The sequence below is a fragment of the Mustela nivalis genome (genome assembly GCF_964662115.1).
Source record: "Mustela nivalis genome assembly, chromosome: 17".
In the NCBI taxonomy this organism is placed as follows: Eukaryota; Metazoa; Chordata; class Mammalia; order Carnivora; family Mustelidae; genus Mustela; species Mustela nivalis.
This window is the reverse complement of record NC_139036.1, coordinates 26,258,814-26,284,852: the sequence shown is the minus strand read 5'-3', so window position 1 is coordinate 26,284,852 and position 26,039 is coordinate 26,258,814. Positions and strand designations below refer to the sequence as shown.

The following is a 26,039-nucleotide window of genomic DNA, read 5'->3' as shown; positions in this document are numbered from 1 at the left end:
CAAGGCTCTCACCCTGTTCCCATCATGCAAATATTTCTTGCATGGCATTGTAGGCATTTCTCTGAGCCAGGTTGATTGTCCTCATCAAGCACCCTGTTTGGTTGGCATTCTTCATGTGGTTTGTACTGGTGACTGATCTTTTACTTCCTGTTCCAGTTTGTGCCATCCTTGGTTTATGTGTCATTCCAAAGAACTACACCCCATGGATTGTTCAGGCTCTTCCTTCATCCTTTTTTTTCAAAGCACTCAAATTTGAATGTTCTATCACATAATAATCCAAGCCGTTGCAACCTGAGCTATGCACTCAGAGGAGGCAGAAATCTTTGGTTTATGGAAAACAATGCTTTTTTGTTCCTATAGGAGAAAAGCTGTAAAGAAACTATCTGGGACTTGAGCACAGAGCTTTTGTCCTTTGCTTCCAAAAGGACCACATCAAGTACTAGCAGAGGCAGGTTTTATAAAAGAATTTGGTTATGTGGATAGACCTGTTAATAGAGGATTAATAGAGTGGGGAAATTTAGTTGTTTAAAAAAATTATATTTGTTACTTCTGTAGCTAAATGAACTCAGCTGGTTCACCGTGTTTTCTGGGAGATAGTTCCAGCTGCTTTTTCCAGTTGGGGATGGCAGTCAAAAGATGGCTAGCTTAAGTTTTTCTCAGCTTTTGGGTAAAATTTCTAGTGAGACATTACAAATATATAGGATTCCTCAAATGGAATTCCCCAGTCTTTTTTATATAAGGCAGAATTACTGAAAGTACTCAATAGCAAAGTGCTCATTGATGATGATTTTGTTCTCCCAACTTTTCTCCTTCATTTCTTCTTGGGATAAACAGTGGAATTTGAACTCCGAAGGGAAATCAAGAGGCTCCAGGAATACAGGACAGCAGGCATTACCAATTTTTGTAGTAAGTATGCTTAAGCTACACATTGTATCAGGGGGAAGGTGTCTTCTAAACACATAGAGGAAGTCTCTGTTTGAGACCATGTGGATTTTTTTTAAACAAGCTTTCCCTTTTTGGAGTGAGTGTTTGATCTTTCCAGTGAAGTCTTGTCTGTTTAATCCTTATAAATGCCATGATAATAAAAAAGTGATGACACAAGAGAGAGAGGTGCTGCTTTAGATTCGGGAATCTGCTGTGGCCTCTTAAAAAAAAAGGATTTTTGTATTCTAATTTTTAGCATCGGCCTTCCAAAATTTTGTGGTGCGTGGTCTGATCATTTGTAATAACTAAGCTTCAAATGGCTCTACGTGCATACATCCCAGTTACTTGAGGTAGTAATAATAATTATATTAATAACAGCCAACCTCGAAATAGCAACAGTTTATCATACACCAGGCCCTATGCCAAGCACTTCACCTGGATGGTATCACTCGATTCTCATAACAAACTTAGGAGATAGGCAGTGTTATTTCCATGTAATGAAGAAACAAGGTTTAATATGGTTGAAGAGATACATGTAATAGAGCCAGGAGTAAGGGAAGGCAGTGTGTTACAGTAGTTAAGAGGTTGAGGTCTAAACTTGCGCAGGTTGCGTTTGGATTCTGGCTCTCCTGTTTATCACATTTTTAATTCTGTTTGGGTTTCAATTTTCCATGTCTCTTAGAAGTTTAAGAAGATTAGTTAAGAAGATTAAATTAGAGATAATGCATGAAAACAGCCCAGTACCTGGCCCACAGTAAATGCTCAATAAATGAGAGTTTCTTTTGTTTTGTGGGAAAGATCTTTAGCATTCCCTCCTTCCTATTGCTTGAAAGCTATCACCCACTACCCATGAGAAGTAGTCTTGTTCAGCCTAGCATAATGGTTCTTTATTTTTAATGATGGAAACCATTTCAAAATGAAATTTTATGTAGAGCCCTGGTCTGTAAATAAAAGGAAAGTGGAACTACTTTGAAGCCTGTTGGTGCAGATCCCGTATAGAACCCAGGACCACCTGGTGTACATGGTGATATCTTTGCTCTTCACAGGAACCCTTGAGATAGTTTCATGGAATCCTGGGGCTTTATGAACGTGGCTTAAAACTCGCTACTGTAGTTACTTTGGAATCTGTACACCTTTGTTAACGTGTAGAAAACACCATACAACCTTTGTTTAACAAGACACTGATACCAGGTTTTGATTACCTGCTATTGGTTGCATCTGGGAAGGAGGGGAAAGGAATTGCACTAGTCAATAAGGACTTACCTTTGTTCGTCATTTAATCAGTTTTTATTTTTTATTTATTTATTTATTTTTAAAGATTTTTATTTATTTATTTGACAGAGAGAGATCACAAGTAGGCAGAGAGAGAGGAAGGGAAGCAGGCTCCCTGCTGAGCAGAGAGCCCGATGTGGGGCTCGATCCCAGGACCCCGGGATCATGACCTGAGCTGAAGGCAGAGGCTTAACCTACTGAGCCACCCAGGCGCCCCTTTTAATTGGTTTTTAAAGAAGAGTGTATGCATATAGCACTTGTAACTTTGAAAAAATATAGAAAAAAGAACAGGAAGCAAATATGACCATATTGTAGTTAGTTATCTTTGGAGGGGTGGTGGAAACATAAGTGACTGACTTTCTTTGTATTTTTCTGTTTGGGGAGATTTTGCCTCCAAATTTCTTAAAGCTGGGAAGAGAATAAAAAATTATTTCTTGTCAAAAAAGGGATTTCAAACTAAAGGAAATCACATTGCTCTTAAAAAAAATAATTGTGGGGAGCACCTGGGTGGCTCAGTTGAGTATCCAACTTTTGGCTTTGGCTTGTATAATGATCTCAGGGTCATGAGATTGAGCCCTGTGTCGGGCTCCCTACTCAGTCAGCACAGACTCTGCTTGAGATTCTTTCTCCCCACTGTCCCCCATCCATGATCTCTCGCTCTCTCTGAAATAAATAAATAGGGGTACTTGGGTGGTTTAGTCAGTTAAGGTCCAACTCTTGGTTTCGGCCCAGCTCATGATCTTACAGTCTTGGGATCAAGCCTGGTGTCTTTCTGTGCTCAGCATGGAGTCTGCTTGAGATCTCTCCCTCTGCTCCTCTCCCTGCTCATGCTCACTCACTCTCTCTCTCTTTCTCTTAAATAAAGAAATCTTTAAAAAAAAAATAAGTAGGGACCTCTAGGTGGCTCAGTTGGTTAAGTGTCTGCCTTCAGAGTCCTGGGATCGAGCCCCACGTCAGGTTCCCTGCTCAGCGGAGAGCCCGCTTCTCCCTCTGCCTGCTGCTCCCCCTGTTCCTTCTCTCTCTTGCTAGCATACTCTCTCAAATAAATCTTTAAGAATAAATAAACAAATACATACGTAAACAAATCTTTTAAAAAAGAAAAAATAATTGTGGAAGCAATCTTGTATTTTTTTTTTCTTAAAATTTTATTTGTGGGCCGCCTGGGTGGCTCAGTGGGTTAAAGCCTCTGCCTTCGGCTTGGGTCGTGATCCCAGGGTCCTGGGATCGAGCCCAGCGTCGGGCTCTCTGCTTAGCGGGGAGCCTGCTTCCCTTCCTCTCTCTCTGCCTGTCTCTCTGCCTACTTGTGATCTCTGTCTGTCAAATAAATAAATAAAATCTTTTTAAAAAAATTTATTTCTTTATTTTGGGGGGCTGCTAAGGGAGAGGGAGAGAATCTCAGGCAGACCCCCTACAGAGTGCAGAGCCCGACACAGGGCTTGCTCCCAGCCCTGAGATCATAACCTGAGCCAGAACCAAGAGTCAGATGCTTAACCGACTGAGCCACCCAGGCGCCATGGAAGCAGTTTTGCAAAAGAAACCCCAAAATGGTGAACTGTTTGCATGTCGGTTAGAAAGCCTTTGAGTTAGTTCTGCTGTATTGTTATTGCAGTCACGTTCTTTTCTCCACCTTCAGGTGCCCGAACCTATGACCACCTCAAGAAGACGCGGGAGGAGGAGCGCCTTAAGCGCACCATGCTCTCTGAAGTGCTCCAGTACATCCAGGACAGCAGTGCTTGCCAGCAGTGGCTCCGTCGGCAAGCCGACATGTGAGTGCTTAGTTCAGAGAGCAGGAGCGGCTTCTCGGGTGCTCTGGCTTTTTTGTGTAGTTTCAGATATTTCCATGGGTACCCTACCCACGTGGCAAAGTAGTAATAATTGGGTAGCTAGAAAAACTCAGAATTCTAATCTTAGTCATCTGTCTCAGAAACACTGCAGTACTGATAGTTTTGAGAAACATAGCTGGCCCCCTAGAATCCTACTTTGCTACTTTGATCTTCTTTTTAAAAACAGTAAATTTCTCCACCATGCCTCCTCTTTCCACTCCATTGTCTATTGGAATGATTTCCATTGGCAAATCATGTCGCTGTCCTTTCCCCATGATTAGTCTTCATGATGTTCCAGACTAAGAGCTCTTCTTAACAAATCCAGGCGATTTCTTACACCCCATAGAACAGATCACCCTTCCTGGTTAGAATAGTGGGATATGCTGTAAAACAGTACCGTCTGTCTCTATATCCATTTAAAGTAACCAACCTGAGGCACCTGGGTGGCTCAGTCAGCTAAGTGGCTACCTTTGGCTCTGGTTATGATCCCAGGGTCCTGGGATCAAGTCCCACATTGGGCTCCTTGCTCAGCAGGGAAGTCTGCCTCTCCCTCTCTAGCTGCTTCTCCCCCTGCTCATACTTGTTCTTGCGCTCTCTCTCAAATTAAAAAAAAAACAGCTTTTTTTTTTTTTTAAAGACTTTATCTTTCAAAGAGAGAGAGCATGGGGTGCCTGGGTGGTTCAGTGGGTTAAGCCTCTGCCTTCAGCTCAGGTCATCAGGCTCTCTGCTCAGCAGGGAGCCTGCTTCCCCCTTTCTCTCTGCCTGCCTCTCTGCCTACTTGTGACCTCTCTCTGTCAGATGAATAAATAAAATCTTTTTAAAAAAAAGAGAGAAAGAGAGCACATAAGCAGAGGGAGAGGGAGAAGCAGGCTCCTGGCCAAGCAGAGAGCCCCAAGCAGAACTCGGTCCCAGGACCCTGGGATCATGACCTGAGCCGAAGGCAGCTGCTTAACTGACTGAACCACCCAGATGGCCCTCAAATATTTAAAAAAAAAATTTTAAATAAATAAGCAATCTGATAAATGACACGCAGGCCCACACGGGCTTTTGAAAATTGCCTTCTTCGGTGTGACTTAAGTTAAATTCCTCTTCTTTGTTTTAGTGATTCTGGCCTGAGCCCTTCTCTTCCGATGGCTTCAAATTCAGGTAATTCTTTTTCAGGCTGGAGCAAGTCTTGATTGTGAAGTTTTCATTCTAGGGATTCATGCAGTAGTCTCTTACCCCTTATGGAAGGAGGGTGCTTAGGCAGAGAGGTAAGTAAGTGTGTTATCCCAATTTATAAACATCAAGCTTTCAGAATCTTCATGGCCAGAGAGGGATTATCTTCTGGGTTTGAGTACAGAGCAGGGGAAGAAGGAGCTCCAGAGGGGTGATTTCTGTAGTGTTCACGAGCAGTTAACTTTAGCACGATTTTGAGATTTGTCTCACAGATCACTTAAAGTCTTTGTATCCTGAGCAGAAACACAAGGATTTCTTTATAAGTTGGAGATATGAGGTATTTCTGTTTGTTACCTTTACCTCTTTGGGTATGTCCTCTATTTTGAGATTAGTTTTCAGAACAAGCTTAAGCCATATGTTATCTGCTAATCCTCAGTGCACTTTGAGGTGATATGATTTATAGAGCTCCGATCCAAATTGTGGTGTTTTTTTTTGCCAGTTCTCTTGTTATTATTCACCCCTGCTCCATATGCTACATCAGCCGCATTCCTATATCAGAACATACAGACCATGCCCCTGTAGAGACTGGACTAGTAAAAAAGATGACCCATTTGCAGTTTTACCATTCTTCAGAAGCTTAAAACAATAGACCTTGTGATCCCATTTAAAATCTCTCAGATTCAGGATCTAGACAGAGCCTAGATAGAAAAGGGTTCTTTAGGGCTACTTTTTTAAAAAAAATTGATTCCCTTGTTTCAGGTGACTATTTCTTAACACTTAAAAGAGAAAAGAGAGTCTTTTAGAGAGTAGTCAGGATAGCTAAATCCAAATTATATTTTATAAGTTTCTTACTTCTAACCCTGCCCTCTGAATCTAGATACAGAGATACAAATAATAAAAATATAGAACAGTGATAATTAATAAATTGGTATTTGCGTTTTTGAACCATCTGTACTCACTTATTCTTTGTTGCTTCCTAGGCTGGTGTTAGGCTTCCTCACCCCCTATATTTAGGTTGGGAGACCCGTTGTTCTTCTTCATGCTCTCTATTGCTCCTAAGGCAGTGCAAAGTAGAAAGCCTGGATCATTAATTACAACCTAGCCTGCAGTAACTTTGGTGAGGTACCAAATGATTTTAGTCTTCCTTTTTGAGCATTTAGGGGAAGGCTAAGCCTGTTGGTTATGGAAAGGCTCTTATCCCCTTGTTGAAACTGCAGAGCAGCCTGTTTTCTCTCAGAGCGGCCTATAACAGCCCCTATTTCTCCCCACCTCCTAAAAGGCAGCCCCCATAAAACTTAATATGTTATTCCACATTTTCTTTTGCCTAACTTAGCCCACTTATCTTCCAACTGAGCATTAATTCCAATTATGTATTCAAAACAAAAGCAAAAAATTTTGCACATGAAACTTTCCATCCTAGGTAGTGACCTTGTACTTGGGTTTCTTTCTCAGTATGTGAGTTCACCCCAGCTTCTGGTTTGCCCTATAATGGCTCATTGTTCCTCTGTGCGGGTCTTTCAGGTAAACAGGGCTTCTTTGGAAGGAACAGATATTCCCTCACATAATAAATAAGAAGGGCCTTTTGCTGGCCTAACAGTCTGCCTTTGATCTGAAGGCAAATGGTACTTGGTTAATTACCGTGTTTGCCTCGAGCTCCTGGCAGAGTGCTGAGGCCTGGGAAGTGTCTCTCCTGTGGAGTTGTTATTTCCATTCATCAGCTGTCGGGGTGGGCAGCATATGACCTTTCTTCACTGGGTGACATCTGGGCTTTAGAATTTAGCATCTTACTGGGTTGAAAAGAGTAGCACGTGGGTTGCTAGGGTATGTGTGATTGTATATTTTAGCAGAGCAAAGGGCACGGGAATTACCACTTATATTTTCAGGTGAACATTGCGGTGCCCACGTTGCCAGCTAGATTGAGGCCTGAGGTGATGGGTAGAGATTTCTTAGAGCTGGACATCATGACCTCATTCATACCTCACTGGCCTGGCCACAGTAGACTGTGTTACTTCATACCTGAGGAATTGTCACTCCTATGAAATGCATACCTTTTTCTCTGTCTGTAGGTCGACGAAGTGCACCACCTTTGAACCTCACTGGCCTTCCTGGCACAGAGAAGCTGAATGAAAAAGAAAAGGAGGTAACAAAATGATGGAGAGCTAGAGGAGAAAGAGTGGGATTGATGATACATAAATCCTAGTAACGGCAGCTGTCATTTACTGAGCATTACCGTGTATCAGATACTGTACTGAGGGCTTCATAGGAATGAAATTGTTTAACTCATATATGAAATACCTCATATATGAAAATGGTTATTTCCTGTTGGAACGGCCATTTTGATGAGCTCTACTCTACACTTACTCCATCACTATAACCATCACATAAAAGATTGTCCCCACAGCATGTATGTAGCCATAAAGGAGGGACTTCATCATCACATAGAGTCAAAGACTAATTTTGATTAAAAATGCCATGACCTACTTTTCTTTTCCACTAAAATCATCAGACTTATCTTCATATTACTTTTGGCTGTCTCAAAAATTTAAAGCCAGCCTCAAAGGAGTCATCCTCAAGCATTTTCAAAAAAATGTGCCTAGCTCTGAAGTCCATTCCAAAAGAGAAACCGTCTTTTGTTCCTCATGCACTCCTTTTACCGTTCCCAAGATCAGTCTCCCCATCTGCCACTCCATATCATTAATTCAGGTCAGATAGTAAGGGGAGTCTTGGAGTAGACTTGTTAGTCTTTCATTTCAGCCACAGGAACAGTAAAGATTAGTTTGGGAATAGAGAGGAGTGTATGTTCTAGTTCAGCATTGCTGAAGAAGGTCACAGGCCTTTCTAAGTCAAGTATTGAATGGCCTGGAGTTTCAATCAGTTTTATCCTTACCCACAAGCAGTGACCTCTCAACTGCTCATTGCCGTGGGGTGCCATGGCAGGGGAGCTGGGACTGAGCCAGCTTTCTAGATTTTTAGCAGCTGAAGTAGCCTCTTTGCAAGGTCTCTGTCTCCTCCTTCAAAGTAGGAAATGTAAACACAAAATCAGGGACCAGTGCTTTATGCTGATACTAAAAATATTGTGATTCAGGCTTGGGAATCCAGGTATCTGTACCCCCGCCCCTACTGTGCCCTATGGCTCTTTCCTGACTGGCTGTGTTGGAATGTGCTGGGCCGAGAGCTGTGTGGACCCAGGCTGTTCCTCAGGACACATACTTGTGCTCCTTGACAGACCCAGGTGAGCCGGCTGACATGTGCTGAAGTCACTCCCAGCATTAGACTCTGGCTTTCTCTTCCTAAGTGTCTGTCGTGAGGGAGGATTCTCTCCAAGAAAGAGACTAAATGGAATGTGGTCCAGCTACCCAGCAGCTCCTATAAATAGTTGGAGGTTGATGTCACTTTTTTGAAATTTTATTTTGGCTATACCTACTGGATTAAATTACGAGAATGACAGATGTTAATGTTTATTAAATTTGCCATGTCTTGCAGCTCTGTCAGATGGTGAGGTTGGTCCCAGGAGCCTATTTAGAATACAAATCTGCTCTATTGAACGAATGTAACAAGCAAGGAGGCTTGAGACTGGCGCAGGCAAGAGCACTCATCAAGATAGATGTGAACAAAACCCGAAAAATCTATGATTTCCTCATCCGAGAAGGATACATCACTAAAGCCTGAGGCTCTGAGGGCCTGGGATCAGAAATCACAAGTTTGGAATGCGGTGGGCCGAAGGACAGCACAGGCGCTCTGGAGCGTTTCGTTGCTGAGCTGAATTCTCATTGTAAAAAGAGAGGAAGGACAAAGGGAACCTTACGTTGTATTAATATCTCCTTTCTTCTCTACCCTGCTTTAAAACACTCCTGTTGTTGGTGTTGTGCTGCAGAGTTATGTGCTAGATAAGCTATTATTAAATGTGAGTGGGCCTTTATTCCCAACACCTCTTGTAACTAAAACAAGAACCATAGTACCTCCCATCAGAGTGTCGGTAGAAATAGAACTGAACCAGGCTGTGGTCCCAGGAGTCCAGCTCAGATCTTTGTACTTGGGAGGCTGGTTTTCTGATTATGTTTTGCTTTCAAACATTACAGAAAGATCTAAAATAAAGGGAAAGGTTATAGAGCATGAGAAAGCTTTCTCTTCCCTTCTGAGGATTTTTTAAGCTGACGACTTAACATTTATGAGCAAATGGGAGGAAAAAAAAATCTCTCCGTGATGGTCTTGTCCCAAACTACGTCTTTCCCTTTTAATGTTTGGCTTTGTACTTTGCAGTCTGTCTAATGTGCAGTAGACTTTTGAGGAGGTGGCACCGGATATAAAATGTCTCTGTTATTTTTAGAATTAATGGATTAAAATGTTTTGCTACTTAATTTGTGGGTGTGTCAAGTATTCTGGTAACTAAAGCACACTTAGGGTGTTAAATGCCCGCCTCATCACGCTGCACTGTCTCTGCCAACATGTGTGTCCTGGCGTCACCCTGTTCTTGCCCTGGGTTTCCCAGGATTCCAGGCCCCTGAGGATGGAGATGACACAGCTAACCTCGGCTTTGCTTGGATTGAGACCTGAACCCTAATTTCTCAGTGGTGACAGGCTAGCCTTCAATAAAAGCTACTTTTAAAACAAAAGTAAAGCAGTTTTGTATATGGGACTCACTAGGTACGAGGGTGAGTAACCCCACCACATCTGAAACTTGATCCTCAAACCTTTCCACAAAACAAGAAGCCAAACGTGGAGTCATGGTTATCCCATTTCTGTTAGAAGCAAAGTTTTTTGTAGAAATAACTTCAGAATCTGCAATAAATTGCCTCCAGTAGCTGAATGATTCTTTAATTCTTTCAGTATCCAACATATCTAATTCAAATATCATATGCTTTGTTGGAAGTATTTGCTCAAACTTTTTGACTCCTGTAAATATGCATGCTTATCTGGCAGTTGCAGATGAAAAGGACACTTAGGATCTGAGGGAATTAGAATAAAAGACTTCAACCTTGAAAAGAGGTGGCCTGTGGAAATTCTGTCTTTTCTTTGCATTGTCATATCTCTCAGAAAACAGGCTCTGTCATCACCATCACCCCTACTTGGTTATAAAGGGATTGCCTCTTGTTCCTGAAAGGTAATTGCTGTTCTAAAAATCAGGGATGCATTAGACACCAAGGTTAGGTGGTGTCCCTGATAGTCCCCAAAGTCCTTAGTCTTGATTAAGGAAGGCTCCCTGGGAGAGGTGAGCTCTTTAGGCAATGATAGGATTGAGAGGAGAGAGAAAGAAAGTGGCAGATGGAAGTGGGAGACTGTTGCAGACATAGTGGGTGGAGGATGATGTGGAGGCAGCAGTGGGAGTGAGGAAAACGATGCCAAAAGGTTCAGTTGGCGAGGACACAGGGCAGCTGGGGTAGTTAGGAGTGGGCGGATGGGAGGACAGTCTGATAGAAACCTTGGAACCAGCCAAACTCCGAAAAAACTGATGGGGGTGGGGATCTAGATTTGATGAAGAAAATGGCATGGTTGAAAACAGAAAAATAAGGCTGTAGGGGTGCCTGGTTGGCTCAGTCGTTGAGCGTCTGCCTTCGGCTCAGGTCATGATCCCGGGGTCCTGGGATGGAGCCCCACAATGGGCTTCGTGCTCAGTGGGAGGCCTGCTTCTCCCTCTCCCTCTGCCCCTCCCCCTGCTTGTATTCCCTCTCAAGCTCTCTCTCTCTCTTTCTGACATTTAAATAAATAAGATCTTAAAAAACAAAAATAAGGCTATAATTTCAAATGACTAGATTTTAGGAAGTAGGATTATTACTGTAGCAAGCACAACTGTACAAAATTTATGACCTAGACTCCCTGGTAGGTTTCTCAGAGATCAGGCCATATTTTGGGTAAGGGATACTCTAAAGTCATTGAGTTGCCATCTTTTTGCACTTAAAATAGAAAATCACTTGCTGATACTTGACGAGGTTGGTACAAGTACATTATTTCCTTCCATGTTCTTATCACCAAAGGAGGCCCATCTTGTTACTCAAAATTCAGAGCTAGCAAGGGCCTTAAAAGTATATTCCATCCTTCCCCTTTGCTGCTAGACAGAGTTCACTATTAACCACCTATACTAATCAAGGTCTCTTTTAGTCCATATTCTGAAGAGGAGGCATTTACTCAAATTCAGTGACTTCAGTACTTTTTGCTGTCAGGAATTTTATTGCAATTTAAAATTAAAGGTTTCTGGGGCACCTGGGTGGCTCAGTGGGTTAGTTCCTCTGCCTTCGGCTCAGGTCATGATCTCAGGGTCCTGGGACCGAGCCCCACGTCTCTGCTCAGCAGGGAGCCTGCTTCCCTTCCTTTCTCTCTGCCTGCCTCTCTGCCTACTTGGGATCTCTGTCCAATAAATAAAACCTTTAAAAAAAAAATTAAAGGTTTCTGCTGGGATTTTAGGTATGTCCTTCTCTGCCAGGGGTGGGAAATAGAGATCAAATTTCTTCCCATGTCATGACCCTTTCAATGCTCAAAGATCTAGACTGTGTGGAGACCAACTAACTCCATGGTTTATCTCTTTTGGGGTTCCAGTTTTCACCTTTTTTGTTTACAATACCCCCTCTGCACCACCACCCCCCAATTAAATCTAAACTCAGCTAACTAACCAGTCCTTGCTGAGAGGTGAGGACAGGCTTCCTAGTTTTGAGTCATGAAACCAGCTTGTGGTTAGCCAGAAAGGAGCGAAGACCAATGACATTGATCAACAAAATTCCAGTTGGTGAGTCATTCCAGCTTTAGGAACTATGCAGATAGGTAATAAGAGAACTAAAATAGCCAGTGTAAAGGATCAGAGACCCAAGTGGTAAAGAGAAGCTTGGAAAAACTCATCTGGAACACTCTTCCACTTAACTCTGGGCGAGAGAGTGGTACTGGTTCTAGACCGCATCCTGGAATATTGCCCATCCATTTTGAACGATGTCTTTGTCAGTACCTTCCAGATACACACTGTATTACGGTTAACAAAAAAAGCTTTCCCACAACGCCTATGTACCTGCTTTTTCATTTGTCTGAATTTATCTAAAAACTAAAGTTTGGTTCTGGAAGTACTGATCTCGAAGTTTTCTTTCCAGTGTGCTTAGCCAGATGTGGTTCACTTCTCCCTGACCTCCCAGAAAGGGACACAGCTATTCCTGTAGACTTGTGTAAAAACTAAGACAAAGACTTCCTCTTCAATCAGACCCAATAACTACCTCTTCTGAGTGCGATGTGAGATGGAGCAGGATCTCTGATTGCCCAACAGGGTCAAAGCAGCCTGGATAGGATAGTAATAGGCATGCCGACATAGGCATTTAATTTGTGAGAACAGTACTTGAGCATTTAATGAGTATTTTGGAACCTAAGTGGCCTATTGAAGTATGCACCAGAACATAGTTTCCTGCTTTTGAGGTGTTGGGAGCTGGGAGGTGGGGACAGGTGAATCATTTGAGACAAGCTGGGAAGGCTAGTTTCTAAAACTAATGGGATTTTTTTTTTTTTTTTGGTTCAGTTTTGCCAGTTGCCTCAGCTTCTGTCAGTTGAGATGTGCTATGATAAGAGTATCAACTGCTCTTTGATTTGACTGACCAGGCTTACAAGTCAAGAGACAGGTATTTAAGGGAAGGGTGACTGTCTTACATCTGACATTAAAAGTCCTTTGTCAGGATGAGTTACTTGCTTGGTATGTATTGTGTACTGGGCCTCTTTCCTGTTAGGAGCAGGAATAATGGGGAAGTTGAGATAAGAATCCAGAAAGTGACCATCAAAAGGTTTAAACCCAAAACAGAGTTACCAAAAAAACTTTTTTTTTTTTTTTAATTTAATAGATGTACTTCCCTTTGTCTTTTCTGCAAGCCCTGTAGTTAACCTTTGCCAGCCCAGACTTGTTTAGTGTCTTTCAGGACTGTATAATTAAGGCTGAGGCACTTATTTTCTACTTTGGAGCACAGGAGGTGGATTTCTGTGGCACCACACTAATTATTTGGTTGAATTAATCTCGCATTCTTAACCAAGCAACACTTTTTCTGGCTTGTTCTGGTTTCCCCTGAGGTCTTCCATGGTAGAAAGCCTCCAAGTAGAAGCTTGCTAATAATCCTGCCCTGGGCCAGAGTTGTGTTCAACAGAAGTAGCATCTTAGGAAATATGGAAAGGAGGAGACCTCATAGTTGTTTTAAGAAACCAGGGCTTTAGGGGCACCTGGGGGGCTCAGTGGGTTAAGCGTCTGCCTTTGGCTGAGGTCATGATCCCAGGGTTTTGGGATTGAGCCCTGCATTGGGCCCTCTGCTCAGCGGGGAGTCTGTTTCTCCCTCTCCCACTCCCCTTGCTTTGCTCTCTCATTCTCTCTCTCTGTGACAAATAAATAAAATCTTAAAAAAAAAAAAAAAAAGAAACCAGCACTTTATTAATCAAAGTAAAAATGTTGAAATGCTGTCATCTTATCACCCCTCTTCAGTGAACTGACAGCCAAATGCCAAGTCATCACACTTCCAATACGTGTCTCCTTGGAGAGCTATCTGCCAAGTATATACTCTGTTTCTGAAATTGTTTGCAATGACCTAACCTTCTCTTTTCTCCCATTAAACAATAGATAACTTCTGATTTGGATTTTCCCCTAGTATCACCCCTCATTTAGGGAATTCCTTAAAAACATAAAAATGTATTATTTTAAGAAATAAAAAATTAATGGGACTTGCACTGGGAAGCTTAATTTTAAAGATTTTATTTACTTATCTGACAAAGACAGGAGAGGGAGAAGCAGACTTCCTGCTAAACAGGAACCTAATGTGGGACTTGATCCCAGGACCCCAGCCAGAATCATGACCTGAGCTGAAGGCAGACACTAACCGACTAAGCCACCCAGGTACCCTGGTGCTTAATTTTTTAATGTTCCCAGTCAGTGTGTCCTGTAAGGAAACATACTGAATTGGGGGGGGGCACCTGGGTGGCTCCGTTGGGCCTCTGCCTTCAGGTTCAGGTCATGATCTCAGGGTCCTGGGATCGAGCCCCACATTGGGCTCTCTGCTCAGGGGGAGCCTGCCTCCCCCTCTCTCTCTGCCTGCTGCTCTGCCTACTTGTGATCTCCATCAAATAAATAAAACCTTAAAAAAAAAATACTGAATTGGAGCTAAGTGTCTTGTGTTTTATGCCCATTTTCTTTTTCTTTTCTTTTTTTTTTTTTTTTAAAGATTTTATTTATTTATTTGACAGAGAGAAATCACAAATAGTCGGAGAGGCAGGCAGAGAGAGAGAGGGAAGCAGGCTCCCTGCTGAGCAGAGAGCCCGATGCGGGACTCGATCCCAGGACCCTGAGATCATGACCTGAGCCGAAGGCAGCGGCTTAACCCACTGAGCCACCCAGGCGCCCCATTATGCCCATTTTCAATCTTAGAATGTTGTTTAAGATGAGAAGGGCAATTTCCAGGGCTTTCCCCCCCCCCAAAAAATATTGAAATGGATTGAAGAGTTCAGAAATGCCATGAAGAGGGGCACCTGGGTGGTTCAGTGGGTTAAAGCCTCTGCCTTCGGCTCAGGTCATGATCCCAGGGTCCTGGGATCCAGCCCCGAATCCCATCGAGATCTATGCTCAGCGGGGAGCCTGCTTCCCCCTCTCTCTCTGCCTGCCTCTCTGCCTACTTGTGATCTGTCAAATAATTAAAAAAAAAAAAAAAGCCATGAAGACACTAGCTCCCTAGTACAAGGGGCCTGAGGAGTGGGTGGACTGATCTGAATTCTCCATAGAGGGGGAGGGAGCAGCATTCCCTGTCCCCATGGGAATTTACTGTCTGCTTTGGAGAGGTAGAACTGTTTTTCTGTACAGTATCTTGTTCAAGAGCCTCTTTTTAACCAGGGGCAGGCCGCAGCAGAAAAAGCCACTCTACTGGGGATAGGAACCAGAGCCCTTATTTTTCCCCAGAGGAGAGCACTCTGATATATTTTTCCCAGAGGGTATTTACCTAAGCTTTGGCCACAGATTTGTGACAGCAACGTCAAGCTTACCTGGCAGCCCTCCTCCCCAACCCCACGAAAATCTTTGCCTTGTTTCGGGTGTGCATGGTTTCAAGATTCAGGACACCTGTCAGATCGAAGTCAGCATAGGTTTAACTTCATGATGCAAAGCAAAATGCTTTTGAGAGCAAAATCTCCCAGGAGTGCCTCCGCCCCCAGCAACTGCAGAAAAGAAGGCGTCTGTGGGAGAGAAGGGTGGCTATAGACGTCATTGCATCTTCCAGATCCCAGCTGTGACCTGGCTCAGAGTTTTACAGTTAAAAATAACCATGGCTTAGAGTTGGGGGAAAAAGTAAACTGTTGGGTCTCCATGGAAACTAGGAGAGGGATAAAAGCAAGCCATGGATTTCCAGCAGATGTGGCAAGATGGGGTGGATATAGGCGTTGGAGCTTAGAGGCTTTCCGGTGAAAGGGGATACCCCTGATTAGCATCCAGGATGTAACCACACATTGCTCCAGGGCTCTAGGGACACGCTTTGCTGTCAAGATATGTTTGCAACTATAGTCTGTATATCTTAGGTCTGGTGAAAAATTGAGGCATCCAACTTCCTGTAACAGAGATTTGCTACTATTTGACAAAGCAGAGAGCTGGTGAACAACATAGTAGGTTAGAGAGCGCCTTTTAACCGATCTGGGAACCTCTGCTACCCCCTCCCCCATTCACATTCCACTCTTTCATTTACAAAGTCAAAGGCTTGGCCTAAGTACCAATTTATAACTTAGAGGGGAAGTCTTCAAGCTCTTTTTTTTTTTTTTTAAGATTTTATTTATTTATTTGTCAGAGAGAGAGCGAGCAAGAGCGAGCACAGGCAGACAGAGTGGAAGGCAGAGTCAGAGGGAGAAGCAGGCTCCCTGTGGAGCAAGGAGCCCGATGTGGGACTCGATCCCAGGATGCTGGGATCATGACCTGAGCCGAAGTCAGCTGCTTAACCAACTGAGCCACCCAGGCGTCCCAAGTCTTCAAGCTCTTGAGTTGACATGGATGTTTACTCCCCTTGAGTGGGATCAGGTTTTTTTTATCTTTGATGTTGTAGTAATTATGCAGAATGGCATAAGTTACCCCGGATGTACATGCACTCCAATGTTCATAGCAGCAATGTCCATGATAGCCAAACTGTTGAAGGAACTGACATGCCCTTCAACAGATGAGTGGATAGAGAAGATGTGGTTCATATATACAATGGAATATTACTCAGCCATGAAAGGATAAATACCTACAATTTGCATTGACATGAATGGAACTGGAGAGGATTTTGCTGAGTGATGTAAGTGAAATAAGTAAAGAAAGACAATTATTGGGGCGCCTGGGTGGCTCAGTGGATTAAGCCGCTGCCTTTGGCTCAGGCCATGATCTCGGTGTCCTGGGATCAGGCCCCACATCGGGCCCTCTGCTCAGCAGGGAGCCTGCTTCCCCCTCTGTCTCTGCCTGCCTCTCTGCCTACTTGTGATCTCTCTCTCTGTCAAATAAAAAAATAAATAAAATCTTAAAAAAAAAAAAAGAAAGACAATTATTGTATGGTTTCACTCATATGTGGAACATAAGGAGCAGTGTGGAGGACACAGGGGAAGGGAGGGAAAAATGGGAAGAAATTGGAGAGGGAGACAAACCATGACTCTGGACTCGAACCAAACTCAGGGTTACAAAAGGGAGGGGGATGTGGATGGGGTAACCAGGTGATGGGCATTCAGGAGGGCACGTGTGGTGATGAGCACTGGGTGTTATACACAATTGATGAATCCCTGAACACTACACCAAAAAATGATATACTATATACTGCCCAATATAACATAATAAAAAAAAAAAATCTAAAAAAAAAAAAAAGTGGATCTCTTAGCAGTTCTGGTATTTTTACTACCAGAGGTGATTAACTCACTCTTGGGGGGAAATATCTTATTTCTTCATTTACCATTCCTTAAAGTTTTCTTTAAAATCAATAATTTTGGGGGCGCCTGGGTGGCTCAGTGGGTTAAAGCCTCTGCCTTCGGCTCAGGTCACGATCCCAGGGTCCTGTGATCAAGCCTCACATTGGGCTCTCTACTAAGCAGGGAGCCTGCTTCCTTTCCTCTCTCTCTGCCTGCCTCTCTACTTGTGATCTCTGTCTGTCAAATAAATAAATAAAATCTTTAAAAATAATAATAATAATGCAATCTTGGGCAAGTTTCTTAATCCCTCATGTCTAACGTGTGGTTGATAATACCTACCTGACTTAGTGTGATGAAAAAGAAGTGGGATAACGCACCTGGCACCTCCTTTCTTTTTTCCTTCCCATCAAACCTTTGATATTTTCATGCAACTCCAGGCAGGTATGAACAGCGTTTGATTTTCCATTACCACACAATTCATACTACACTAAAGTCTCACAGAGGGACAGTAAGATCTAAAAGACAAAGAGCAAATGTTAAAACAGGCAAATGTGCCTTTTTCAAGGACGTTTCTTTGGAATTCTCATCACTGTGCATCATTGTTAACTGCCCCAGGGCTGAATTAAGGGCAGAAAACTTCAGACACAGATATTAAATGACCTAGTTATCATGGGTATGTTGTAATATTCCCTTATATAATGCCTACCTACCTCAAGAAGCTTGAAGTCAGGTTACAAAACTGTACATACACTATTGTAACTATATAAATAAAACTAAAAAATCATGTATAGAAAAAAGACCAGAAAGAAAAGTTGCTAACTGTTGTTTTGGTAAGGTTATAAAATTATGGGTGATGCTTTCTCTCTCTCTCTCTCTCTTTTTTTTTTTGGTAATGTGACATTTCCGTATTAGTGGAAAAATAATATTTTATGAGAATGATGAAAACTAAAAATAAAAGTTTGGAATATTCTACATGTAATACAATTAGTTAATCCTTATGATAGCCATATAAGGTGGTATCTTACATCTTACAAAATAGCACAAGCCTTCAGCAAAATCTGTAGTAGATAAAATTGTGTGTGTGTGTGTTTAAAGATTCTATTTATCTGACAGAGAGAGAGCAAGAGAGCACAAGCAGGGGGGGCGGTAGAGGGAGAAGCAGGCTCCCCACAGAGCAGAAAGCCTGATGCGGAACTCGATCCCAGGACCCTGGGATCATGACCTGAACTGAAGGCAGACTCACAACCAACTGAGCCACCCAGGTGCCCCCAAGAAAATGTGTGTTCTGGGTCATCCGTCCTTCTAGTTCTTAATCTTCATCTTCTTAATCTTCTCCTTATTTATAGTTTGTTTTTTTTCCCCCAGATACCTGGTGTCCACTGCTCTTCTCCAACATGTCAAAGGACAATAAAGATTTACTTCTTTAGGGGATTTGCATTTTTATAGTGATCAGTAGTATATACTCTGGAATTAGGTGCATTAGCAAGCAGGTGTTCGAAACATCTGTGAGCCTTGGGACCTGACGGCATCCGGAAATCAGACTTCTGCAAACTTCTGTAGATTAGAGGAGCCTTGATCACAGCTGTTTCCCGGTGCTGACAGATACATGAAAGCTGTTGCCAATTTGTTAACCAGAGGCAATGATACGAATGGAAGATGCAACTGTTCTTTCTAAGGGACTCATAAAGGTCTGATTAGCCTAATCTAAGGCATTGCCCAGGCAATTAGGAGAACATTTTTGGAAAAGCAAACTTCAGAAGCCAAGCAGAGTAGAAGTTTCTACCCTCTACTTACTGCATGTAATCAGATCAGCTCTCATTCTGCACTCAAGCCCCACTGCTGTCAGGCACTGCTTTGTTCATTCAGACATAGGATCAACCACCCCTTCGCTGGGCATAGACAAGTCCTACTTTTGTAGCAGATGGCCTCTAAGATGTATCTGCATATAACATAGTTTTATAAAAATATCTGTGTACAGTCTAGTAATGTGCTGTCCAGTAAGGCAGTCACTAGCCTCATGTGGCTATTTAAATTTATTAAAATTAATTAAATAAAAAATCCAGTGTCTCAGATGCACTAGAGCCACATTTCAAGTGCTCAGATGCCACGTGAGGCTAGTGGCTACTGTGTGGGACAGTGCAGATACAGAACATTTCTATCACCCCAAGTTCTACTGGACAGTCTAGAAGGTAACACTTTCAAATTGCATTTTTGTAGAGGCATAGGTCAGCCTGCACTTAAAGGTGTAAAGCACATCCTGCCCACCGGCATATATGTAATCACTAAATGGTCTTACAGACGTTAGCACTTCTTTCTACTTTCCTTATTCTCTAGATCTTTGCACATACATCACACTCAACACAAACTCTATTTTAGCCTGCCTTACTCCCTCCTTTTCACTGATGAGGATAATGGTTCTTAGGGTAGACTTAGTTCCTATAATGCGTGAAAATGCCCAACTCCTTGTTACTAACCAGAGCTGTACTGGAAACCTGTCTTGTGTAACAAACAAGCTTGAATCCGAAGAGGAATGTATCTATTTGTGTTGCTGAGTCATTGAATTGACTGAGGAAGGTCTGCGGGGCGGGGGAGAAACGAAGCTGCATACGATCGTTTCTATTAGAGATTTTGCTATTTCGGTGTTCACATGTCAAAATAAGTCACTAGACAAATTGATGGTGGAGCAATTTAGTGCCGGAAAAAATGCCTTTCCCAGCAAGATTTGAACTCTTAGTTGTTTTTTCTTGAATCGGATTGTTTTGTTCCCTTGCCGAAAGATTAATTTTGCCGAATTTTAAAGCTTTAACTCTCCTCTTTAATGAAAGCAAAAATAAATCTCTCCAGTCCAGGCCTTTTTAGCTCCCATACGATTATCACTAAAATGCCTTCATGTTATATTTTTGTCTGGAAAACAGAACTTTTAGACATTCCTGCACCCACGGGATGACTCTGAATCCCGTCAGAGATCAGGAAGAGCATGAAAAAGCCTCGAAGCTTTTGGTTGAAGATACTGGGGAGATGTAAAGCCTTTCCACCCCCTCCCACCGCGTCCCACCCCCTCCCCCCAAACCTAGGACTACTGTTTAGACTGTTGAGCAGTTCGATGCCAACGATTTACAACGGTGAGGAGCGAGGAGCGGGGGCTGGTGAGTAAAGGGGCTGGGCTTGGTCAGGACTCCTAAGTGTCTGACTCACTGCAGAGCCTTGAGGAAGTCCTTTATACCTCCCCCCTCACCTGCCAGGGCAGGTCGTGCTCAAAAAGTCCGTTCGCATCTACTCATGTTACAGATGGGCAAACCTAAATTTGAAAAGCCCCTCACAGTGACACAGCAAATAAGCCCTCCACGAATCCACGGGTTCAGCCTGGGCTTCGGACACGCTGCAGCTCTACCTGGGAGGCACGGTTTGTGGATCCGGTGTTTTGAAAGTCCGAGGGCACCTGCGGGGTAGGGTGGTGGGTCGGCGGTCTCGGGGCCGGCAGAAGATGGCCATATCTGTAGCTACTTTGGAGTCTCGGACGAACTAGCCTTCCAGAGTTTCTAGAAACTGCCTGTACCCTGCCCAAGCAAATTCACCCAACAGTTGCCGTGAGGTTTATTTTCCCTTTACTCTTTGGTCCCAACTCCTGGGCTCTCCCGTGCTGGATATAAGGTGGGGGTGGGGTGAGAGGCGGTGATTAGTCACTTACTGCAGTCTTCACACCTTTTATATTTGTATTGTCGCCTTGCCTTTAACCCTCTCGCGTCCAGGAAGTACCCCACTACGCCACCCCTGCGTCTCAGCCCCAACGCTGAAGTGGCGACGAGAGGGGTCGTATATTGTGAAACACATGAGGAGACTCCTGGGGCGCTGGCCCGAGGGGCGCCAGAAGAGTAGGGGGCGCGCCCCGCGGCTTGGCTCGGCGGTCAACGGAGCAGTGCGCACGCGCTACGCCCGCCGCTCCGCGCGTTCCCCGCCGGCTCCCCCCACCTCCCCGCAGCGCTCCTCCTGCGCGGAAGCCCCTCCCCCGCCCCGAGGGGCCCGCCCCCCGCTCGGGAGAGGGCGGCGGGGCGCAGGGAGCGTGCGCGCGGCCCGCCCCGGGCGCGGGCGGGGGGAGAAGGAGGGGCACGCGCGGCGGGCAGCCCGCAGAAGCCGGGAGCCGCGCAGGAGGACGGAGTGCCAGTCGCCGCGGGGCCGAGCCGGTAGGGGGCCGCGGGCCCCGGCGTGGACCGGGGCGGGGGGCGGAGCGGGCGGGACTTGGCTCTGACGCGACTCTTGGGGGGACACTGGCGGGACCCGGCGGCCGGGGCCCCGCGCGACCCTCGTCTCTGGAAACTTTATGCCGGCCCCCACACCTGCTCTCGGGCGGTTCTCGCATCCTCCGGGCGGCCGGGAGGGGCGAGGCCCGGGGCACTCCGCCGCGCCCCCTCCTCGCCTCCCGACCCCCCCCCCCCCCCCGCCTCGCCGGCTGTGGGTGCGCGCCCCCCGACTGCGCCCTGGTGCGACCGACGCCCCGGCCCCGCGTACCGGCCCTCGGGCTCCTTGGCCGGCGTCCTGTAGGCTCCCCTCCCCTCCTCCTTCTTCCTGACCCTCTGCACTCCGGCCGCGCCACGGTCTCTCCACCTCCTAGCCGGCGGTCCTCATCCACTCGCTCCGAGCCTCTCGAGCTGTCGGCGGCCCTTTGCATCTTTCATAGGTTTCTGGTGCATTGATAGAAGCAACTTGACTTTCAGCAATGCCAAGTATTCAACTTGAGTGTTTCTCTGCGGTGGTAGATTGGGGTGCAATCTCTCTATTTCTCCTAAGTACCCTCGCTTCAAAGCAAGTTGAGTTGTTTGTGTGTGAGAGGAGTCGCCTGCTGGAGCTGCCTTAGTGGATTGTATAACTATATTTTATTTAGGTGGATGTTGCCATTGGTACCAGCCAGTGTTATGGTAACTGGGCGTCCCAGAGGCAAGGGAAGGAGGAGTGACTTACAATTGCAGTTTTACTGTCTAGGGATTAAAAAAGAAACAAACAAACTACCTTGTACTTTTCATCCAGCAGGACCTCAAGGCATTTGGCAAGTGTTAACTAGCCGTTCTTTGTAGTTTTATAGGAGGGGTAGGCAGAGAGCATTGCCATCCCGTTTTACAGATGTAAAAACAGAGGCAAAGAACCAGGTCCTGATTCCTTACATTTACAGAAGTAAAATGGAATGTTGGAACATCTTCCCTGAGGTTGTACAGATCAGTTAAAAGTCAAAGAGGCTGGGGCCAGGTGTCAGCAGCCCTGCGCTTAAGACTGTCAGCTCTGTCACAAAGTTAAGTGATTCTGGACAAGTCACAGCTGCTCCCTCCATGTTTCCTGTTGTTTAAAATGAGGGGAACAAAGGTGCTGCCTTCTTTGCAAAGTTGTGTGTGTGTGTCTGGAAGCTCCACTCCCTTGAGCTGCATTTGGTGATTGTTAGTTGTTGTGGACCCATAAAGGCACCCATTCTTGGGCTCCCTTTAGAAATGCAGAGAATGAGGTGCCCCCGGAATGAATAACTGTCTCTTCTTTCCTGGGGACACCTGAGAATTCACGTCAGGGACAGGCTGAGGCAGGAACCCTGACCCTGGGTGGGGGAAGAGGGTTGTCGGGTGGAGGTAGGAAGGCGCCCTGCACAGGCGGCTTGACACATGGGCCCTATTCCTGCCTCCAGCTCTGACTCATCTTCTGACGCTTGGGGGAGGAGAAGGTAGTTGCTTGATATTTTTGGCTTTCCCCCATAAAGCAGGAGACGGTTTCCTTCATTCCAAGTCGTTTTAACGTCAGTGTCAAACGTGTCTATGCTGAGTTCTCATCTGAAATCTTTCATATTGGTTGAATGCAGGTATGATTTCTATAATATTCCCTAATAGAACGGCATAAATGTGTATTCATATAAAATATACTGGTCAGGTGTATAAATCCAGGAAGTCCCTTAAAACTTTAGCATGAAAACCTTAACTTTTTTTTTTTTAAACCTTAACATTTTTAAATGATGGTCTTTAGAGAGGAATGTGTGTTCGGGGAATTCCTTTGTATTTGGGATTTGGGTGGATTGAAAATGCTCATTAATAATCTCTGTAAAACTTAGAACTTTACAGATAATGTTAAAGCCTTCTTTTTAGTTTCTTTTCCAAAAGTAGCTGCTGTGTGTATCTTTATCGATTCGTGTGTATCCTCTTAGACTTTTCTAAGCATTTTTATAATATCTGCACAAAGCGATTTTTTAATTGAAATGAATAATAAAATTAACCAGTCCTGTTCGTAGAGATTTGGCTTCTGTCTAGAACAGGTAGCATGCGTTTTAAGTACAGCTGGTTGTAAAGGTTCATTACCTCTGTTGCATAGTAGTATTTCTCAAGATGATGGGCAAATGACCCCTTCTTAAACAGCCTCAGAGCACTTCAATCATTAAGATCCTAGGTGTTACTCTTGGTTAAAAATGAAAACTTTTCCATTAAAGAAATTTTCTAGGACTACTAGTGTCTTTATCTTATAAGGAAGCATAAGAGGGAGCAGAAGGCAGGGAGAGTTGCTAGAGCAACAGCACCTGGGTATAAACTTACAGGGTGAGCATTTAAGGTAGTAGCTTTATTTATGTAAAGCTGCTCTGAGAAACAGGGAAGTGTTAATGTGGATGCAGTTCAAATCAGTACTTTTCAGGAGACACGGGAGTTCAAACAGAATTCACATCAAGAGTTTATATATTAGAGGACTTTTGCCATGCTGAAGGCCCAGTGTTGAATATTGGGGGGAAGGCAGATAAGGTCCCTGAAAATTGATGAAACTGATAAGTTAATAGTGACATTTAATTTTTTATTTTTTATAAACATATATTTTTATCCCCCGGGGTATAGGTCTGTGAATCGCCAGGTTTACACACTTCACAGAATAGTGACATTTAGAGAGGAAGTGTTCTTTCCCCACATTGGCCAGAACTGTAATGGTTCTGAATTCCTGGACGTCAACATTTCACTTACTTAACTTCTTTATTATGAATTGTAACACACAGGAAAGCGTATAAAACAAATGGATAAATTAATGATTTAAGAATGCACAGCTGTAGAAGGTCAAGAAGCACCTTCCTTCCATACTTTCCCAAGGACAGCCTCTCCCCTCACCCCAGAAGTAACCTAGCTTTATTGTTGTGGAAATTGCTTCTTTTCTTGTCTCTCGTTTTCCCCCCTAAATATTAATATCTAAACAAGTTTCATTTTGTCTGTTTTCACCTTTATGCACATGGAATCAAAGTAGGTATCCTTTTAAATACTTTTTTGGGGGGGTCAACAATGTATAAGTGTGTGTGTATACATGTGTGTATATAGGAATGTACATACATGCACACAGTTTTTTTAAATTCTTGCAGCACAGTATTTTTTTAAAGATTCATTCATGTTGTTATCTGTGACTGTAATTAGTTCATTCTTGTATGAACGTAGCACAAATTACCCATCATCCGCTGATGGATAGCTGGGTCGTTTCTGGTCTGGGGCAGTTAAGAACAGGGCCTACAGGTGTGTTTATCTGCAGCTTTACTAGCTGATGCCTCATTTCCAGAGTGGTTGGTACCAATTTACATTCCTCCCATGGTGTCAGCCTTGAATTTATAATTCATTGTATTTGTTGTTGAACCACAGTATGTTTGGATATCACAGTATGTTTGTATAACCACAGTGTGAATGAATGAAGTGGTCTGATCCCTGGGCCTTTATGTACTAGTGTATTTATATATACTTACAGGTTTAATTGTATGGGTTGGACCAACATGCTACCCAAAGGGCAGAGATGGTTTTCCACTCTATTGGGTTGACAAATACCAAAGAAAAATTCTTCCTTTTTTTTTTTTTTCCAAACAGATGTGTAGTTATAGGAAAATTTAAATATGCAAAGTGAAGAATAAAAGTGTCTAGTTACCTAGAAGTCGTATTTTTTTTAAAGGATTTTTTTGGGGGGGAAAAAAGAGGATTTTTTTTAAGTTTTTTTTTTTTATTTTTTATTTTTTTTATTTAAAGTAATCTTCACCCACAGTGTCAGGCATGAACTCACAACCCCAGCATCAAGAGCTGCGCAGTCTTCCAGCCAGACGCCCCTACCTAAAGTCTCATAAAGGTTTTGGGTGATTCTTACTTCTGGGGCCGCTCAATGCCTTGATGTGGTGATTTGTGTTGTGCTGGTGAATGCCTGCCGTGTGCCCAGCCCTGAATGTGTAGGCCGGCAGTGCAAGTTTTAGTGTGTGGTGTGTGCAGGAACCCAGGCCAGTCCTTTGTTAGAGGACCCTCGGAGGACCCTCCGAGAATGCTCGTGTGCATGTGCGGGTCCTTTAGGAGGCTGAGCACAGACCAAGAAGGCTCCTCTTTCCCTGGCTTTTCCAGAGGAACCACAGCTTCTTCACTATGGGAATAAAATACTCTTTTACAATCTTTAAAACATACTTTTCCCCCAGTTTTCCTTAGTGTACTATAGTAGAAGGAGTTAAAACTGGGTTTGAAACAGAATTTCTGCTTTTGAGGAGGCAGTTGCCAGGTTAACTCTAATTGCCTGTGTGTGGTGTTGTAGCTGGATTTAAAGCTAGGTGTGTTTGGAGTGTGTGCGGGGAGAGACAGGTGGGAGGAGGGGAGAGGGGGAAGGGAGATAGGAGAGGCAGAGGTGGTGGGGTTGTGTCAGGACAGGTATTGGCTGAGTACCTACAGTGCCTGGTATTTGCTCACAGTTTGCTTCTGTCCTTGCAGTAGAATGTTCTGCAGTTCTGTAGGTTTAGAAAATACCCTCAGGGCTATCCCTTTTCTTAGCTGGAGGGGTAAAGGAAGAATAATCCAAAGACTGTGAGATTTGTAGTTCTTTTTAAATTTCTTCTGTAAGGCATCCTAGAAAATGGTTATGTGCTCTGTTTTCTGGCTTTCCATAAATCATGAGTACTTTCTCACTTATATATTAAAGTTTTCTTCAGATTCTCTAAAATAGTCATAACTTTAAAACCTACTTATATATAAAGTTTAAAGAAAGGATCAAAAGGAGCATCAGAGCCTCTTA

At 43.9% G+C, this 26,039-nt stretch overlaps 2 protein-coding genes and 1 long non-coding RNA gene across 8 annotated transcripts in view; 2 read left to right on the top strand and 1 right to left on the bottom strand.

Moving 5' to 3' along the window:
- Positions 1-9,535, top strand: part of TADA2A (transcriptional adaptor 2A) — a 50,352-nt gene extending 40,817 nt beyond the window's left edge. For both annotated transcript variants that reach the window (XM_082707452.1, XM_082707453.1), the window contains exons 12-16: positions 835-906; positions 3,830-3,962; positions 5,122-5,165; positions 7,244-7,317; positions 8,661-9,535. In XM_082707452.1, coding sequence (XP_082563578.1) covers positions 835-906; positions 3,830-3,962; positions 5,122-5,165; positions 7,244-7,317; positions 8,661-8,846 — 509 coding nt within the window. In that variant the 3' untranslated portion in view covers positions 8,847-9,535. The remainder of the gene's footprint in view (positions 1-834; positions 907-3,829; positions 3,963-5,121; positions 5,166-7,243; positions 7,318-8,660) is intronic.
- LOC309851787 overlaps positions 1-21,003 on the bottom strand; it is a 26,258-nt gene extending 5,255 nt beyond the window's left edge. The window contains exons 1-5 of one of the 3 annotated variants that reach the window (XR_014304929.1): positions 20,710-21,003; positions 17,361-17,536; positions 8,388-8,543; positions 7,226-7,296; positions 6,137-6,232 (exon numbers count right to left, since the gene is read on the bottom strand). This is a non-coding gene — a long non-coding RNA (uncharacterized lncRNA). The remainder of the gene's footprint in view (positions 1-6,136; positions 6,233-7,225; positions 7,297-8,387; positions 8,544-17,360; positions 17,537-20,709) is intronic. The other 2 variants (XR_014304931.1, XR_014304930.1) reach the window with 2 other exon arrangements.
- The window catches only part of DUSP14 (dual specificity phosphatase 14), a 27,466-nt gene continuing 21,558 nt past the window's right edge, over positions 20,132-26,039 (top strand). Inside the window, exon 1 of one of the 3 annotated variants that reach the window (XM_082707456.1) lies at positions 20,132-20,167. The gene's annotated coding sequence lies outside the window, so the exon portion shown is untranslated. Of the gene's footprint in view, positions 20,168-21,081; positions 21,203-22,761; positions 22,855-26,039 lie in introns of those variants that run through there. The other 2 variants (XM_082707455.1, XM_082707454.1) reach the window with 2 other exon arrangements.